Here is a 20,330-nt window from a genome sequence, read left to right as displayed (position 1 = left end):
ATGTTAGTTAGACGAAATAAAAAGGTATTTCAGTTTATTTTTGTGTCTTTATTGAACTCATACACTACAATAACAAGTAAAATATTACTCATAAACGTAGTTAAATTACAGCTAAAACAATCGTAAAAATTAACCGATTTTATGTGATTTATTCCATTCAAAGCCTCCAACTTGATTAGGCATAAAGTTTTAAGCCCTTTTATAATAACGTATGGCCTCTTTTTCTTTATATTTGTACGTCTGAAAGCAAACATATAAAAAAACAGCTAATAAAAAAAAAACAACTTACAATAGTCAGACCGTCATCGGTAAATACGTACATCCTGGTCATTTCCGTTCCATCTGGTGCGGAGCATACTGTAAGGAATTTATCATCTTCCATAGTTGTTTTGCACTAAAACAATTGAATTGTGTATATTAATAAATAACGTTACCAAAAAAATGGTTACATTTAAGGTACTCCCTGGCATGATTTCGGTATAGTCTTCCCCTAGCTTGAAAGTGTAAGAAATGGTTCTAAAAGTGGTGGTTGTGGTAAATGTCCAAGAACCATCCTCAGAACTGGATATGTCCAGCGTTGGGTCAGAGGCGCACATCATTTTCCTGGGGATGTATGGAACATCTGGAAACCTATTAATTAGCATAAAAAAGGCAATTTTTTAGGCTCATACCCAATGTTTTAAAATATTCATCGAGATTCTCACTCTTCACATGATTGTATTTTCCTACTATTTGCACCATTTTGAAGCGAAATTAAGCGTTCAAATATAGAGGATTAATAATAAAAATTGTTCTTCTCGTGGAACGTGCTATTCAGATAATTTATCAGACAATGATTACTAACTTAATCGCTCTGATAAGCTTTAGCCAAACAGATAATCTATGACATTTAATCTTATTTGCCTTAATTCTGTAATAAAATTTCCTCGGAAATGTGAAATTTCTATCGGATTACTCAATATTATCCTTCAAATGACAATTGCTCCTAAAATGGCGCCATTTTTAAATATAGGCCGCGGCCAAATTAAATAAACAAGTGGGAATCCCTCGCCATGGCGAGCATCTTTTGGCTTTGTTCAGGCAAACTATAAGTGACGTTGTTCAACCTATACAACTACTAATTGTACCATACTGTATGATGAATGTATGATGAGTTTACATTAAGTAGAAGCAGTAGTTAGAATTCATTGTTGCCAGCCTTAACTTTCAACAAAAATCTCTAAAGTTATTGGAGTAACTTTCATTAACCTACTCATAAAACTGCTGGAAGCCAATGCGTGATTGGCGCAGTTGGTAGGATTGGCACAGTCTGGCAAAGTAAAGCCTAATGCCACTATTATTATGGATAGGGTTTTACGGTGATTGTGACGGATAATCCACATTTGGGATATATAACCATAGTGCCGTTATGGCGGAAAGTGTTATTACATCAGTGTGTTCCAATTTTCAGGACCGAATATCCTCATTTAAAAATTAAGTTCCCGGGGACTGAATATCCTCATTCAAAAGTGTATAGATGTATATTCCGAATAAGTTACAAGTGAATATTTGAGGTTACTGCAGTAAGCGGAAAAGTGAATTAAATATTAAGATACACATACAAATAAATATATTACTGTTTATATATATATATACATATTTTTCTTTACGACTAAAAAATAAATATATTTGTAACATCATAGTTTTATTTTTGCACCTAGACAACTCAATGTCTGTATGTGCAACACATACATGCTCTAATATATTGAGACGTATTTATGTTTATGCTCTCAGGGTGGGTGACGGCTTCACTGCAGCACGGGAAAAGTTCAATAACACACCGGGAATATACTACAAACACTCTTGCTTTATTCAACTCAAACCATTTATTTGCACAAAATACACGGTCGTTTTTATGCCTTGTAAAACTGGCCAAACCCCCAAAAACCAGACGGGTCGTCGGTGTCTTCGCGACGACTCCCCACCTTGACCGAGCTTGAAAAATAGATCGACCCTTATGCTGTACTATATGTGCCTACATACATACATTTATATACTCACACCCATACATACTCCATAATATTACACAAATGTACCATAATATTACACTTCTTACATTTTTTACTAAAATTTTTAATTTGTTTTATTCTTCTAACTGTTACAGGTAAGATATTGTTCAATTTTGAAGCCAAATAGTTGAAAGATTTTAAATTTAATATTTGATGACTAACTGGTAAAGTGTATTTACATTTTGCCGTGTTAAATAAAGATGATCTATCTCTTCTCTTTTTGATAAAATAAATAATTTTTAACACTAAACATTATTTCATTATATAACAGATTGGTTGCTGAAAATCTACTTTTTTTATTTATTACTTTTAGAATGTAGTTTTGGACAGTTTGTAGAGGTCTTAATGTAGTTTTATAGGTTCCACCCCATAACACCATTCCATAACGCAATATAGATTCTACCAAGGATTTATAAATTAAAATTGACAAGTTGGCATTTAAGATCTCCCTTAAAATATAAAACTTATATACTAATTTCCTAACTTTAGATGCTACATTATATATTATGTGACCAACATATTTTGTTTGATCACAAGATTTTATTACATCACTATTACTCACTCTTATGTAATCAAAAGATCAAGATGCGTCTTCTAATCTCTTTACACATTATTCTAATAATTTTCTTTAGTCTTTGTTCGATACAGAAGTTGTCAAATCCTATTTTACCAGTCAAACTTAAGGGGGCTAAAGTAATCTTGAGCAAACATAATTTTGTAATCTATTTTAAGTATACTTTAAATATCAACTAGGTTTTCTCGCAAAAATGAACAACTATTGCGCAATTTCCAGCAAACTTATTTTGCAGGCTTATTCTATTTTAAATAATTATGAGCATCTCTTGACCACAATTGTTTTTTCTTATAGAAGAAAACGCGGACTAATTAACATAGGAAGTAAAGTTTTTAATTAGCTTTTCGGTGCACTTGATTCCGAAGACAGTGGCAGAATTAATAAAATTCTAGAATTGATCTTTAGAAAAATGAAAATCTTCAATATAAGATTAATGATGAAATTAATCTAATAAAAAAACATTATATCAAATATAATCGTTCCTTTTGACAACTGAAACTTGAAACTTATGATGTATGTTATGACGTATTAAGTTTAATGATGATTTCTAGGAAAATATTATTAAAATAAATGTATTAGGGCTTAGCAGTCATTCTTCAAATAGTTGGGCAATTCAACTAAGTCATTGTAAATATACATAAAATACATACTTTATTTTTACCTAAACTAATTCAAAATTTGCAATATGTTATTAAAAAAATGAATTATTTATATTCTAATTATCAAGTTCTTACAATCAACAAATTTATTTTCGGTTTTTATACAAAAAAAAAACATTTAATAAATAGTATATAACTACTTACAAGTGTCAGGCCGTCCTCGGTAAACACGTACGTCCTGGTCATTTCTCTTCCGTCAGGTGTGGAACATGCTGTGAAAAATTTATTATCACCTTCCATAGTTGTCTTGCACTAAAATAATCAACATTTTTATCTTAAACTAAATTTAACAATGAAATTGTTACATTTATGGTAGTGCCTAGCAAGTTTTCGGTATAATCTTCCCCAAGCTTGAACGTACAAGTAACAGTTCTAAAACTGGTAGTTGTGGTAATTGTCCAAGTACCATCCTCAGTTTTGGAAATTTCCATGGTTGGGTTGGAGGTGTTCATCATTTTCCTGAGAACGTATGTCACATCTGGAAACGCATTAATTAGCACCAAAAAAGGCAATTTTCTAGAGTCTTACCCAATGCTTTGAAATACTCATCAAGATTCTCACTCTTCACGTGGTTGTATTTTCCTACTATTTGCACCATTTTGGAACGAAACTAAGCAATTTGAAACTGATTCTGAAGCTAAACAATTTGAAGACTGTTCAAATATTCAATAAATGTAGCGGATTTATAAGAAAATTTGCGCTTCTCATTGAATATATGTGCTATTCAGATAATCTATCAGAAAATGATTACTAACTTAATCACTCTGATAAGATAACCTTTTGAAAAATTAGCTTACACAAAAATGAAATTAAATATCTCAAGTGCATAAAAAACTTGAGTTCAGGGAATATAAAAAGTTAAACTGAATTATAGGTAGGCATCGTGCCTGCTGAGTCAGAAATGGTCTTGAGAAATGTTATTGCTTGACAGTTATTAATGTTTTTTGATTTTTCTTGTTCGAACAAGTGATAAAGGCAATTCAGCAACGGTTATCACTTTTATTAGTAAGTGTTTATTAGTAGTAGTCACAAACATTTTGCAAGTTGAATGGTCATAATCGGTCAATATTTGGAGAAGTTATGACATTTGAAAAAAAAAGTTTCCAATTTTTACTGCAAAAATAGGTGTTTTATCATTTTGACTAAGGAACAAAAAATTCTAATTTCATGGAAAAATAAAACCATGACTCGATCGATTTGCAAGGGAAAGGGTCTTGTTTAGAGAGATATATTAAAATAATAAATCCAGGTTCAGGGTCACTATTCTATTTCTACAGGACTTTGACAGATTCATCAAATTTAATCTTTCTCATTGCATGACCATAAGAAGAAAAACAATTTTAGAAAAATGAGTCTTTGAGGATATGTTTCAAAATCTTCAGGTATTGCATGCTTATGATCAAGGCTCAAGTTATTTTTTTCTTTTATTATTACTATAATCCTCGAGATACTTCCCATTTAACCTACTAATACTGTTGGTAGGACCATATGATATTTTTTTATAAACTTGATGTGTCATACTACTACTACTATAATGACTTAATGGATTTTTTAAAGAAACAAAATTATTTCAAGTGTCTTTATATAAAACATTAAATTAAGAGTTTCCTCATATTTTTGCTAATGGTTTTTTGGTATGACAAATAACTATGTTATTTTACCGTATGATGAAGAATGGACTACGGACTCAATGGGGATTCACTAATCAAGAAACAGCACACTAGTCACTAGACATCTAAGCTTTTTTAACGCTAAGGAATTACATACGCCATTCAGGATGTGTCCATCATTGTCACCGGTGTTTTAAACATTTTGGATCTCTGCTTATACATTCAGTTCTAATACACAGCATAAACGATATAAACTAGCAGCAGATGAACTAAAAGTTGTAGACGATGAATTAAAATTATAATTTGATTAATTTTACTGTTTTTTGTCCGAGAATTCTTTCAAAATTATAGTTGTACCAACGGCCTTAATCCCTGTTTAAAATAGATCAACCGTTGTAAGAGAAATTTTAACGCTTTGTTAGAAATCCAAATTTTTAACATTGGACAATAATAAGAATATAAATGGATGTCCGTCCTAAACCCGTAATCCACTGGATGTCAAGTGAGTATGCATTTTTGGTACTTGGACATACTAGATAATAATTGGACTAATTTTGGATGTCCATTAGACATACGGTGCTATCCGGGTGATGTGTCTTACGTCGTTGTTCTAGGTTGGATTAAATAAAAATATTTGAATTTATTTTTGCATTTTTATTGAATACATACATCACAATAACAAATAAAATATTACACACAGAAGCATATTTAAATTACAGTTAAAAAAAGATCCAAGAGCGAGTGTTTATAAGTTTTAAGCCCTTTTGTAATAACGTATGGCCTCTATTTCTTTAGATTTATACGTCTGAAAGCAAACATATACAAAAAACAGCCAAAAAAAATACACTTATACTTACAATTGTCAGACCGTCATCGGTAAACACATACGTCCTGGTCATTTCCGTTCCATCTTGTGCCGAGCATACTGTAAGGAGCTTATCGTCTTCCATAGTTGTTTTGCACTAAAATAATTAGAAATAATCGTATCTTAAAATAAATAAAACCATCAAGTTCTTACATTTAAGGTACCTCCGGGCATGGTTTCGGTATAATCTTCACCAAGTTTAAAGATATAAGACACGGTTCTAAAAGCGGTGGTTGTGGTAAATGTCCAAGATCCATCCTCAGATTTGGAAATTTCCAGAGTTGGGTTGGAGGCACACATCATTTTCCTGGGGATGTATGGTACACCTGGAAATGAGTACATAGTATACAGTTCCGATAAAAATTATTTTCTCAATATATTATCGGAACTTAATTTATATCCTCACCTATAATGGCAACCCACCAGAGTTACCGCACAAGTTCAAAGTGGATAGAAATAGACAGCAATGCTAAGATAACTCGACTGTTTTGTTCGGATCACAGATATCAAGTATGTAGACATAAGGATTTGAAAAAATAGTCGCAAACACGCCAAAAATTGTATATTGCAGAAATAAAAAGTTAAGTAAGGGATATCGATAGTTTATGTAGGGCGGTATCAGGTGAGCAGTGGCAAGAAATGCATGGATCTTCGGACTTGATGGAGGACAATTTTTCGCTGCTTATTAAAATACTGTAATTTTCTATTACGACGTCTTTAAAACACAATTAAAAGAAAGAAATAAAACCACTTGTTTGTTCAACCACATCACAACACACTAATTGTGTCTTCTTTAATCGAATGAAGTGCGATTTAATTGAAACTCGACTGAAAAACCCACTTTACATTGAAAGATATAGAGAGCTTTTAAAACTTTACAAAGAAACAAAAAAATGATAAAAGATTAGCAAAGGCAGCACATTTGTCTCGGAAGACCTGGAAGATTTTTATATTTAATAAAAATAAAAACAACAAAAAAAACAGTATTTCTTTTATTATCCTACCAAAGACTGTGATGGTTTCAATAAATTACTTTCTTGACATATCAATCCGATGCAAATTTTTAGCAAAATTAGGCTGACCAATTATGGCCTCTCTAGTTTTTTTCCTGAAAGCAGTCACACCTTCGGAGATAGCTGACTTACTTACCACACGTAAGCCAGCAACTGGTATTGACGAAATACATGGTAAAACTATAAAAGCAATAAAAAATGAACTCTGAATCATTCAAATCGGGAGAATATCCCGATCTCGTAAAAATTTCTAAATACATACCAGTTTTTAACAATAAAGTATCAAATCAAGATATAATTAGTGACAGCAATTTGTGTGAAGTCAAATATCAAAAAACATGTTTCGTTAATAGACTATTCGATTTCTTACAAACAAATAATCCGCTAAATATAGACTAGCGTCTATAGCGCACAAAATAAAGAGGAGTTAGCTGTTGGTTTATTCTATGACATGCATTCGACGCCATAAACCATAACCTGCCGCTACAGAAGCTAATGACTGGGTGGCCTTTTACTTAGGCAGTTATTATTGATGGTGTGAAGTCCTGTGTAGAATAGGCTAACGTAGGTGTGTCGCAAAGTCTTTCTAGGGTTCTCCCTTTTTCATTGTTTTTGTAAATGATATTAAGAAGTACTGCGGTGGTCGGGATCAGGCTGTTCTATATGAGGACGACACAAATATTCTACTACGAAGAAATCTACATATAGATTTACTTCCTAAGGACTGCAGTAGTGTGACAATGGCTTAGTGGTGAAAAGAAATTTTTTATGCAGTTTCATAAAAAAATATTACTGTAGATAACAGATTATTTAGTAGACTTAGTGGAAGATCTGGTGTTAAGGAACTCATCATACAGTTTTTGGGTATCCATCTTGATGACCAAAAACTCACCTGGAAATACCACGACAGATTAAAGACTCGGTAAATGATGGAACCCTATGGAATGTTTACTATATTTTTTACTATCTTCTCGGCAGTATGGTTTAATTTTTTGGCTTGCATCGGCACATTTTAATAAGACTTTTATGTCAGAAAAAAAGTGCTGATAGGTGCATGTACAGTCTAGAGCTTGTAGATTATATACTAAAAAATAAAATTCCACTCTCCAACTTTAAATATGAGGAAAGCTCCCACGGCTCATCTCTGTAGTAAGTTTAATATGTATAACTATGTATGATGTATAAAGTGTTTAAACTGTAAACATTTATTACATTATATTTCTGTACATTTTAAAATAATTTTATTCTAACTTGACTATAGACGACAAATTATCTACCTACTTAAATAATGTTGAATAAAGATATTATTATTATAATAAAAAAGGCTCTTACCCAATTTTTTAAAATATTCATCGAGATTCTCACTCTTCACGTGGTTGTATTTTCCTACTATTTGAACCATTTTGGAATGAAAATAGGCGATCTGAAAAACACAGTAATTAATGAGATTTTTCCATAGTAACAATAATTGTTCTTATCATGCGATGTGCTGCTATTCATATACTTTATCAGACAATGATTACTAATTTAATCATTCTGATAAGCTTTTCTATACCCAAACAGTTCATCCTATTTTATGTATGTTTACAATAATTATACTCATGAATATTACTCAATTATCGTTAAACTGATACAATTTATCTCAAAATGGCGGCATTTTTGAATAAAAGCCACGCCCAAATTACATAACAAGGGGGAATCCCCGGCAGTTACGAACTTCTCGATTTTATTTGGGCAAACTCAATATACACCACACCACAGTCAAATTTAAACTAGAGGAAAAATGGTCGAACTCGCCTATCATTGCTGACTAAACTTTGACATTATATTACAACTGCTGACTTTGACAGAAGAAATTGAGGTTATGGTATTTGTTTTGATTTCCCCACAAGACCCCCTTCATACAACTTGTGGCACCCATGAGTGAAAATAACCCTGAAATCCAGGACGACTGGCTGGTAATCCATAAAAAAGACCCTTGTTATCACCCAATTTTAATCCTAGGACTTTATTGTAGATTAGAAAATGTGCGGTTTACGATGAAGAATATAAGGACTGCACCTCAATCAGAGCCAGACTAAATCAACTATTCATATTTGGCAAGACCTTAGATTGTGGACAGTGGAAGCGAGACTCGATTAACTGCTATAAATGGCTTGAGGGTGATGTAAAGGCAGGAGTAAGTAGTACCTTCCTGTAATGAACTTAATGTATATTGAAGGCATCTGTAGGAAGAGTTAGTTCATTCAGAGAAACAAAGAAGAAAAGAACGCCTGGGGGCCCATTACAAGAATGACGTCTGGACCAAGCGGAAAAGCCCTCCGGAAAATTGGGCTTCTCCGTTGCCTGAATACATACAAAAAGAATATGAGAATAGCTATCTTAATGTTAAATCAAAAGAGATGAAAGGAGAAGTACCACCATCTTTTGACCCTCATTTCCAATGTACAATTTTGTGACAGCACTAGGAACAGAAAAAGTTGTTATTTATTTATAAGTAGTTTATTATATAGACTTTACACCTAGTATTAATAATTATTTATTTCATATTACTTTATGTTGTCTATGCTCTTAAACTCAGCAATCTCTGTGCCCATGTTATACAACAACTTTAAAGCCGATTCTTCTTCATCTGATCCAACAATTTTACAGCATCTTTTCACATAATTACTCAAGAATTTTTCCTCATCATTCTGTGCATCAGACATCACATATTTATTAGTGAACTGTGCCAATTTTGAAAAAACTGAACTAAATGCCTCATCTAAATCAAAAAGCTCTAGTGAAGGTGGTGGAAGTTCCCTGAAACATGGAGGGAACACTGCTGCCTGCAAAGCCGGATAAGGAGCTTCAAATTTTGGTGTTATGATTTTCAAACCAGTGTGCTTCACCCCTAATCTTTCATATAACTTCAGTGTTGCAGGTAATAAGTGTGTGTTCATGCTGTGCACATTGTGATCAAAGAGTTTTACATAATCCACCACTGAAGTATTACTTATAACATCTGTTAAGCATAACTTGGGTTTCTCAGCTAATTCAGCTGTCTCAGGCACTATATTTCTATCTGTCACATCCATATCATCGTGGTCTGTAGCTAAAAAGTGCACTTGCTCATTACTTTGAAGAAATTTTAGCAGAACCTCTCTCATAAGGTCATTATTCTCTTGCTCAAGATACTTGTCGCTGAACATATGACCTGAGCCAACAGCCACTAGTTTCCCCCCAGTTTTTTCATTGTAATACACTGCCCCCAAAGGGCAATCAACTGGAAACGATGCAAAGCCACTCTTAAAGCATACTACACTGGGTTTTAAGACGCTCATAGTGCAACCAAACGGGTAAATTAACTTTATGTCTGATTTGTTCTTATTCAAGGAAGAATTCACTTGGGGGTCAGCAATGTAGCACTCCTTTGGGTGAAAATATTTATAATAATGTGTGCGAATCAGACAATCTAAATTTGGTACTATACCAAAACGCTCTAGCAGAATATTAATGTTGCAGGGGTCATTCGGTGACCCTTCAATCAGAAGTACTAATACCCGACCGCCTTCCTGCACGTAAGTTTCCATGGCCTTAAGCTCAGACTCCTCAAAAAACGTTTGAGGAGCAGGCAGGATCAGCAAATTGCAGTTCTTCAACGCGTCCAAATTGATCTCATCACGATTCACTAACACTTTCGATACCGATTTTAATTTTCTATGGAAACTTTTGAAGTTTTCGTTCACCTTGAACAGTTCTTGCTTTGAACCATTAAATATTATCATATTTTTGTTGAGATCTTCCATTTCAAAATCTGCTGAAGGCATTTTTCAAATTTTCTATTTGTTTGGGTTCGTGTGCCGCCGACGGTTGCCTTGGTAACGGTCGTGAAGGGGTCGCTGCAGCAGTGTTGCCAATTTAGCCGGTTTGTTGGATAATAACCAATTATAATTATCTAGTTGATAATTGGAATAGTTCACAATATGGGAAAAAAAGGAAATTTGAAGCAAAAATACTGATAATAGTTTACAAAATGGTTTTCCGCTATTTTACTACTATAAGAAAATTTCTCTATATAGGTCTATTCTAGTGTCTTTATAGAACATAAAACTGTCGGCGCTGCTTTACAAAAGGTGTTTTTTTTAGCCTTATGGGACCCGGGAATGAATTGGGGTGGTGATTGGGATAAATTAACTATAAAATACGGTGAAACAGCATCTATACTACATAGCTAAATTCAAAAAGCAGCTACAGGATGTTTTTGAACAAAATAAAGGTCAAAAAAAACCTTAAAAAAAAACAAAAATTTTCAACGCATTTTTCAAAAGACAATACAAAAACTCCACAACAAATGAAGCTTGTTTTCTGCTTATTCACTGCCTAGGGCGATCTTGCCATATTAACATACAAATAAGCAAAATACTAAGTTATTTTTATGTGGGGCAAAAATGTTGAGGCTCTCTAGGTTATATTTGTTTGAATTTTGTATAAGTATTTTATTGAAATATACAATATAATTCCCAACGGACCTTTGCCACAAACGGATTATTGGACGTATTGAGCAATATCATATAATATCTTCCAAATTATCGTTTGTTTTTTATTTATATATTTTTTTAACTGGACACAGACCTAGGGTCTTATCGGCTTTAAGTATCTCCGATTTATTTCTTTAAAATATGCTAAAATATATATCTGTACCCCAGAGCCACGCTATGCCAACTCCAAAAACCTAATTTTGTAGGAGGCGCATTTGAAGTTTTTAAATGATGTATTAATATTATAACTACTTTGTTTATAAGGGAATTTTTATGAATTTGGTGTAATAGTATTCCTTAATAGTGTACTTTATAAGAACCTAAAGCTTTTGAAAATTAGTAGTTAATTTTTCTCAAAAATGGACTTACTTATGGGCATAATTTAGCATTAAAGAAAAAATGTTTATTGGACTTGACTTATTCCAAGTCCAATAAATAAATATTATAACTGGACTTGAAATATTTTAAAATATTATGTTTTATATTTTTACCTTGATACTAAAAAAATAAGTCACTAGAGTCAAAACGTTTATTTTTCCACCTTAAAAATAAAATAAAAAACACACTTAAAACAGTTTTTGGTGAGTATTCGCAATAGCTGAGTATTAACAATAAGAATAGAAAAGTGGTGTGTATTTATGAACATAGGAATAACGATTTTTTAAAATTATTGGCACTTATTTTAATAGAACAATAGAAGTATACATTGTTTCAAAATTATTTTGGCAACTTTATAGGAACTACATAAAATCAGCATACATACGTACTACAACTGAAACCAAAAATTTAATCTTCTGATTCGTTCGAACCATGTTGTAAATTTTTATAAAAATCGTGAAATCTGGTAGGTACCCATTGAAGCAGTTTCTGGAGGTGAGTGTATTTTTTGGTCGATATTGGCTTGGGTCCAGTTCTTATTGCTGAAATACCTCCTGCATCTGCAATGGTATTTAACCGTCTGAAAACCGTTCAAGAAATTTTCTTCGTCAAAATTGGTTTTGTAAAATAGTACACCAGGGCTATCTCTTCGAACCTGTAATTGGACCGAATTTGAAATAAGAAAATTATCCAATCCATTTTCAGATTTTTTGTTTGCAACATAAGGAGCTGCCCTGCCCTCATAAAATTGTTTAAAATTTTTAAAATCGACTACTTCCATGTTAACAACATTTGCTGCCAGTCCTAGGGAGTCATTATTTCAAACTGTGGTATTTTTTTCTCTCTCTTTCAATCAACGCATGGTCTCCATCTGCTTCGAGATGGGTGTGACCTCTTGCAAGATATTTGTGGTTAATTATTTTAATTTTGGGCTTAAGATGTAGTATCCAAAAATAGCTCATATCCATGATTAAGTTACGATTCTGACTAGGGCAATTATCAGACCATATTGTGACTTCTTGGGTCTGATCAGTTATATTTTCGATAGCCCATTTAGTAAGACAAGAAGCAACCTCATTGCCACCTCTTCCGGATATACTTTCGTCCCACATTAGACAAAATGCATTTTCAGCAGTTGAGTCATGAATTGTTAAATTGTACGTCCATAACTTTAACGAGTAAAAACTTTGGCTGTTATGTACGTCCGGAGTTGGAAGGCACTTTTGGAGATCGATCATCACAACCTTTTCAGTATTATTTTCCCTAGCTCTTATTTTATCAGTCTTCTTAAGGCTATATCTATTGCCAGAATCTGCTCTCGAACACTTGCCTCTTGCAGTTGTAATTTAAATCTGTCGCAAATATCATATATGTCAATGTCAGGACTCTTAAAAGCATAATTAAATTCATAGTTAAATATTTCGGCGTAAAGCTATTCTTTTGCTATATTATCTATTTTCAGATTTTTGCAGTCTTCTTGGTAAAGAGCATACATTCGTGATATATTTAGGTGATTGCCCAAGTATTTCCGTGTTGTTTTTTCTCGACTATAATGTGACTTATGAACAGGAAAATCGAAATATGATCTCTTACACTATTTCGCACCTCTTCCGGTATTTTGTTTACGGGGGTGTGCTTACCCCTTTTGTCTGGTGTGAGTATTACGCCTTCTTTTTTTTTTGAAACAGCGGTGTCGACTGACTGATGGGAAATACTTAAAGTATTTAAGAAGTATGTTTTGCAGACAACTACTTTTGAACCGTTCATTTCAAAATGATATTTGTTCATGTGCTTTCTTTGACCGCTTCTCTGTTCTGTCCTTTCCCGCACTCTTTGTATTGGTACTTGTTCAACATGCGACGCGATGAACTGTCTTCTGGTTTCAAAATTCCTTTTAGAATTCCAAAACTCGGTATGGATATTCTGTCTTTTTTGTTCAGAAATTTTTGTCTTGCATTTCAGCTTACAACTATCACTGCATGAAAGTTTGATTGCCTTCGCCTTAACAAGTCTGTTGCTTTCTGTAACATATTCAAGTCCAGCATGCTTTGCAGTTTTCTTTGTATTTTTCTTCCACAGCTCGGGGTTCCTACGCCTCTTTCTTCCCTTTCGTCGATTGCCCGCTTCCTCCCCACTAGAATCAGATGTACTTTCAGACTCATCATTTTCATTTACTGGCGTCTCGTATATGGGATCAGCTACATCATCATCACTGTTAAAATCCATTAAGGTTTGGTCATTTTGGGAAATGTCGCGTGAAGATCCTTGGAAAGGATGGTCAGCAGTAATATGTGAGTTTTCTCCTAATGTAGACAAAACCTCATTAGGATCATTTTTTGAAGTATGATTATTTATTTCTTTTCTAATGCCAATACCATCATTTAAAATTTCTTCGGATACGTCTGGGGATTTACAAAAAAATTTGTCGAACAGTTGTAGAAGGCAACTTTTTAGAAACTTGACGAATTGGCGAAAGTTCCTCAGGTATCTTATAGTATAGAAGTTTGAATGGGGCTAAAACAAAAATTATTCTCGGGGATGGATTGATTTTCACTTGTTGAATGATTGAATGAGTTTACCGTAATTCCTAGATCTTGGCTATTTTGGTTGTCCATATTTTAGAAATGATTTGTCCATTTTGTATAACTAATACCATCGTTTAAAGTTATCTCGGATTCTTCTAAGGATTTAAAAAAAAATTGAATTTTTTTTAGAAAGCAACTTTTCAGGTACTTGAGGCATTGTGGGAAGCTCTTCAGGCGTCAATGTCATAGAAGGTTCAACAGGATTGAAACGAAAATGATCCCCAGAGGTTTTTTGATTTTCACTAGTTGATTTAAAAAATGTAGCTCCTAGTTTATGGCTATTTGGGGATTCTAATGCTAAAACAAAAAGGAATCATTGTAAATATGTTAAAAATGGTATAATTGTGGAACAATAACTCGTATAAATGACTATCAATATGTCTATTTATACTTTTAATTTGCTAACAATTTTTATTCAAGAAAAGAAAATACATAAAATTGCTTAACTTAAAAAATGCCAAGTCCCTTCTTTAGGTAGTATTTAAATATGCTAAGTCCACCCTAACGTATTAAAATGATAAAAATATACCCCTAATAAAGAAAAAACAATAAAAACTGGAGTTCTAAAACACTAGTAAAGGAATATATTTACTTACTGTTTTCTCTTTCCAGTGATTGGGTATTTTTTGCACTTATAAATTCACTAAACTTTTCCTTATTACCATCTAACAGTCCAAAGATTTTTTTTGTTCTCTCCGACATTCTATAACATTTATATTTTTACAAAATTTGCGTTTGTTATAAGGCACCTCAACCGGCTTTAACGAGTGATCAGTACTAAGGGTTTACGAGTATCTGGGAAAAATATGCGCTCCCTTTTTTACATTAGGTAATGAACGCTATGAACAATGCAACATTTTTAAATTATTATAACAGATACCGCAAGATTTACAGAAACTCAATCAAAATGGCTAAGTGGACCTACTTTCAAAGAAGGATAAATAATTCCTCCAACAGAGCAAAAGAGTCTTGGAAGATTTTAAATGAGCTAAGGGGCAAAAATAATGTCTTGGTTATTCCAAGTACCTTAGATTCCAATGTCCTCAATTCCTTCTACTGTGATACTACTAGTAACCTTGCAGCCAAACTCTCACAAAAAATAGATCCCAGGAACTATCTCAGCAATGTGGTAGTAGCCGAATCTTTCTTTTTTGCCCTTAAAGTGTAGAAGACCTTAAACAGTTAATGGTTAATATTAAGAATAAAAGTTCATCAGGTTGGGATGGGCTTTCTCTTAAAATATTTTCTGCTTTACCTCTTGTTGCTTTGTAAGTCTTAGCCGAGTCAATTAACTTTTCATTTATGTCTGGAGTTTTCCCAGAGTGCTTAAAAAGAGCAATGATTGTTCCTCTTTACAAGGGTGGCGATCGCGACTGTCCTTCTAACTTTAGACCTATAGCGTTATTGCCTACTTTAGCCAAGATAGTGGAACGGCTCGTTAAGGTGAGGATGGTCTCATTTTTACATAGGTTTGGCCTATTGAGTCTTCAGCAGTTTGGCTTTCGTGAGTCTGTGAGGACAAATGATGCTATCTTTAGCTTTCTAGAGCACCTGTACAACCGACTGAATGTTGGTGAAGCTGCGGCAGCGGTATTCTATGACTTGTCCAAGGCATTTGACTGCGTGAGTCACAGAGTGCTGCTAATGAAACTGGAGCTCTATGGTTTCAGAGGAACTGCCCTTGAGTGGTTTCGTTCCTACTTATCAAATCGTGTCCAGGCTGTCAAATTTAATGGTGGTATCTCTAAGGAACCTAATATAAATGTGGGTGTTCCGCAAGGATCAGTATTCTCATTTATGTGAACTATCTGCCACAACTGCAGGTAACTGGCAAATTTACATTGTTTGCCGATGATACCACCATCCTCTGGCACGACTCTGATGTTTCTCAAACGGAGGCCAATATACGTGCAGATTTGTTAAAAATAAAAGACTGGTGTGATGCAAATTTTTTGACATTTAATGTTTCCAAAACAAATATCCTTAATTTTAAATGTAATACAAATGATATATGTTTAAATAATGAAGCCATCACCATGCCACCGTTCAGTAAGTTTTTGGGTCTTTCCATAGACAAGTTACTTAAATTTGAAGACCATATTGTGAATGTATGTAAAAAAGTCTCATCAGGCTGCTACGCCCTAAGGGTTATTGCCACCAGTCTTAATTTCTCCATCGCCAGATCTGCATACTTCGCGATTATCGAGTCGCACCTTTGATATGGAATTTGCTTTTGGGGTTCATGTTCAAATTCATTTTTTAGTTCAGTGTTTGTACTCCAGAAAAGGGCCATTAGATATCTATGTGGGGCCAAGCCTCGTGACTCATGTCGCCCGCTTTTTGTAAGTCATAATATTTTAACCCTGTGTTGTATTTTTATTTTGGAAACAGTTTGCTTAGTTTTTAGAAAATATAAACAGGAACTCCACTTAGGAAGCCACTATAATACGCGACAAAATTATTTGTTGAGGCTACCCATTCCTCATTTTGAACTTGTCCGTAGCTCTATGGAGGTAGAAAGCTGTTTAATAAACTTCCACTAGAAATAAGACAACTTAAGACTGAAAAAAGCCTACGTACAAGGACGAAAATATTTCTTGTTATAGTAAAGCGTACTATAGTTTAGGTGAATTTTTTAATGATTAGCATTTAAGTATTTTTCAAAGTTTTATACAATTTTATTTTATTTTAAATTAGTTTCTCGTTTTTATTCCTTTAATATACAGTCTATTGGCTTTGTCTACAACTTCCATGTTTATATTGACAATAAAGCATTTTTGAGTTTGAGAAATAAATAATATGTGCCTTATGGCACGCCAATGGTCTATAACGTCAGCAATCCGCCAGGATAGTACTTACGAATTTTCACCATTTTCGTTATTATTGTACTAAAATCATTGTACATTTATTGTACTGACGTGTCTACAGTCGTGACACATTAGGCCACTGAGCTATATGTCATGTCCTTGAAACAAACCACTTATTAAAAATAAAGAACTCAGTATAATCCTGCCGAAGGAAAACAAAATTTCCGTGTGAATAATAATTAAATAATTTATTAAAACTGTATAAATTTATATTAATTTTATGCTCAAGTTGTTCTAGTAAGTCACTTGCCGTAAACGCTCGCTTAAAACATAGACTGCACACACACAGGAAATAGTGAAAATTGTGTAACTAAACACCCTGTGTGCTTTTTCCGCCGTTTTTTCCCCCTCGAATACTAAGTTTTAAATTAAATACGGGCACGATGGCCAACAAAGACGATTATTTGACCACGTATCGGGAGTTTTTCGAGTATTTTGAAAAGACGATCAACCCGAACGATCAACTACCAGTGAAATTAGGCAGTTACAAATTGTTAAACGTCGAAGTTGTCGGGGGCATTATCGATTGGACCACTCAGTATCTAAGCCAAAAGTAAGTAAGAATAAAATATTGTCTCCTACCTTGTGAAACTTCAATATTTGTTTATCAATAATAGTCACCAAATAACAAGGAGTATCGTAGGTCGAGTGCGACTGCGCTAACACACTGACGATTTGTAAACAAGTTGTGATAAATATTAAAATAGAATTAATTGAGATGTTTATCTTGTGTTTACACATGACATGGTTTGTTATTATACATGACCAAAGCTGGTAGAGCTTTTTTTGTTGTAAAATGTTAGCATTAATTCATGAGATTTTCTTATAAATTTCTGTATCAACTATATCATCTGGGTCTACTGACGTACTACTAAAAACAAATATTTTCATCCTATATCCACCTACTCACCCTGTTCCAATTAAAATTTGTTGACCTATAGTAGAACTTATGACATTCACACATTCATTCAATGCATCATTGTTAATTTTTCTGGGACTTAATTTATGTTTCATAATATAAGTCAGAAACTCAGAATTATTAGGCTAAATGATTCAGAGGAATAACTCTTATAACTTTTGTTTTTTCTTTTTAAAGGGAGTCTTGGAGGGTAACCTTTTGTTTATGAACAAGTTTTTTTTTTATAAAAAAAATTTTATTCAAGCAATAAAGTAATTTACAAATCATCAATATTATAAAAATATATCATAATTATTTAAATGAAATATATTGTTTCTTTAATAATATACACCCTTAAGAATACTCTCTTAAGTATTCAACATAACATTTCATGTTCAACGCTAAGCAGATAGACAACCTAATACCTACCTAGTCTTAAGCAGTCTATAAACTTTAAATTTATACTTCTCATGTATGAATTGGAAGGAACAAGCAATTTCCAGCATTATTTCTGATTAATTGTGTATATAGACATTGTTTTAGATATTTCGGAGGTATGAACACATATGATGAAAATATGCACACAATCTACATTGCTTATATTGTCATGTAATAATTTTTTTCTATAAATGACCTTTAAAACATGATTTTGCACTACATTTAAAGGCTGCAATGTAATTTTGAAGGTACCACTATCTTAGTATATAAGACTTCTAGATCAAATGTCTAATTCTTCCTGCAAGATAATTGTGTTCTGTCCATTGAACACAATTGAGGCATTGATCAATTATGACTTAAATATTTAGTTTTCCTTACTTCAAACATGTCTTCATTATTAATATCATCTAATACAATTTTGTTTGATATATTTTTGTTTGTCATTTACCTAAGTAGACATGTCACCTAAATAATGCATAAAGTATTGGTACGGGGAACTATAAATTTTTAACACATTGTAAGATATCAATAAGTCTAATAATCAGTCAGTCCTATAATGTAAATTAAATAAATATCAGAGATCAACAGCCTGGCAGTGGCTCATTTTTTGATTTGTCAAAGGCTTTCATCAATTTATACTCTCTCCAAACAATATTTCCTAGAATGGAAGTCTATTATTCCCGAACATGTTAGACAATCAGTCCAGTAGGGTGGGTAACATTAGCAAACATTCTTAGAATTCTTTTGAATCAAAATTCAAGTTGTTGTAGATATAACAGTATTAAATAATCATTTTATCCTGTATGTATAAACTTGAATATTAATTAATAGCTACTGGCATTGAAATTGATATATTTTGCTAATTTTTAATGTTCTGTGAAGTGTTTCTTTGAATTATTTAGAATAAAGGAGAATAATTTATTAGAATTATGTACCTGGTAATCAGAATAATCCCAGTATGGAGAAAAAAGAAAAATTTTAACAAAAATACTTACTAAAAGTGTTTTTATTTGCATGATAGCTAAACCATGTTTTCCTGAAAAAATTTGTTTCTACTGTCAGATTTGCAATCTTCTAGCTTTTAAGGTATCTAATAAATTCACAGTTTTTGCCAACAGGCTATCAAACAAATTAAAAAACATTAAAATAAACATTAAAAATGTCAAAAAACCATTTAAAAAAATATTTTGGAAGAAATGTCACTTGCCATTAACATAACCTAACAACCAAACCTAACCTAATTCAGCCATCTTTTAGTGTACATAAGCTTTTTAGCTTCCCTAGAGTGAAGGTGCCTAGATAGAGAAAGATTAAATTAATTTATACCCACTTTCTAGTTTATAAGGCATTTATTTATATTTTAGGTATTTAAAAAAAATATGAATTTAATTTATAAGAAATAAAGTTTTCTTGTGCCAAATGTCACTTGTCAAATATCATTTCGACATTAGAAAACTAACCTTATTGTGTCATAGGAAGAAGGCCTTTTTCTTGGATGTTTTTCATAGATCAACATTTTTAAACACTATCAACAATATTAATATATTTATTAATAATACTGCTTATTTATAGTAACTTAATTCACAAAAAAATATTTTTTCTGAGAACTGCCATAGTGACAAATCTCACTGTCAAACTTAGCATAATTTTGAATTTTTTTAGTCTACATAACCTTTTTAGCCTCGCTATAAAAAGATTTATAGTTTTTAGTGCATTTATGGGTTTGAAATATAAATTTTATTTATAAAAAAAAAACATTCTTCTCATGCCAACTGTCACTTGTCACAAAAGTCGCTGCCAAAATGTAAAACATAACCTAATTTCGCCAGCTAGAGTCCCATTTAGTGTGAACGATTTATTGCTTATAAATAACCC

At 32.7% G+C, this 20,330-nt stretch overlaps 4 protein-coding genes across 9 annotated transcripts in view; 2 read left to right on the top strand and 2 right to left on the bottom strand.

Annotated features, from left to right (window-relative positions):
• Positions 1-27: 27 nt before the first annotated feature.
• LOC126742378 (fatty acid-binding protein 12-like) lies at positions 28-19,602 on the bottom strand. 5 transcript variants are annotated; one of them, XM_050449027.1, is made up of 5 exons: positions 17,702-17,862; positions 8,102-8,192; positions 5,910-6,082; positions 290-394; positions 28-240 (listed from the first exon to the last, which is right to left on the bottom strand). In XM_050449027.1, the coding sequence occupies exons 1-5, from the start codon at positions 17,858-17,860 to the stop codon at positions 190-192; spliced, it is 579 nt and encodes a 192-aa protein (XP_050304984.1). In that variant the 5' UTR covers positions 17,861-17,862; the 3' UTR covers positions 28-189. The 5 variants fall into 5 exon arrangements, with proteins under 5 accessions (XP_050304984.1, XP_050304987.1, XP_050304985.1 ...); XM_050449028.1 differs by lacking the exons at positions 28-240; positions 290-394; positions 17,702-17,862 and adding exons at positions 5,531-5,696; positions 5,749-5,853; positions 19,451-19,602; XM_050449026.1 differs by lacking the exons at positions 28-240; positions 290-394 and adding exons at positions 5,531-5,696; positions 5,749-5,853 and having other exon boundaries at positions 17,702-17,857.
• Positions 8,513-9,295, top strand: LOC126742379 (UPF0545 protein C22orf39 homolog). The gene is made up of 3 exons (XM_050449031.1): positions 8,513-8,727; positions 8,787-8,948; positions 9,001-9,295. Exons 1-3 carry the CDS (start codon positions 8,689-8,691, stop codon positions 9,226-9,228), a joined length of 429 nt encoding a protein of 142 aa, XP_050304988.1. The 5' UTR covers positions 8,513-8,688; the 3' UTR covers positions 9,229-9,295.
• Positions 9,250-10,881, bottom strand: LOC126742377 (intraflagellar transport protein 52 homolog). Its single transcript, XM_050449025.1, has one exon. It carries the CDS (start codon positions 10,576-10,578, stop codon positions 9,319-9,321), a length of 1,260 nt encoding a protein of 419 aa, XP_050304982.1. The 5' UTR covers positions 10,579-10,881; the 3' UTR covers positions 9,250-9,318.
• LOC126742374 (titin-like) overlaps positions 17,252-20,330 on the top strand; it is a 131,496-nt gene continuing 128,417 nt past the window's right edge. Inside the window, exon 1 of one of the 2 annotated variants that reach the window (XM_050449022.1) lies at positions 17,252-17,672. In XM_050449022.1, the coding sequence (XP_050304979.1) occupies positions 17,503-17,672 (170 nt within the window). In that variant the 5' untranslated portion in view covers positions 17,252-17,502. The remainder of the gene's footprint in view (positions 17,673-20,330) is intronic. The other variant, XM_050449021.1, reaches the window with a different exon arrangement.

The sequence above is a fragment of the Anthonomus grandis genome, chromosome 11 (assembly GCF_022605725.1).
Source record: "Anthonomus grandis grandis chromosome 11, icAntGran1.3, whole genome shotgun sequence".
Lineage (NCBI taxonomy): Eukaryota > Metazoa > Arthropoda > Insecta > Coleoptera > Curculionidae > Anthonomus > Anthonomus grandis.
This window is presented reverse-complemented; position numbering and strand designations above follow the sequence as displayed.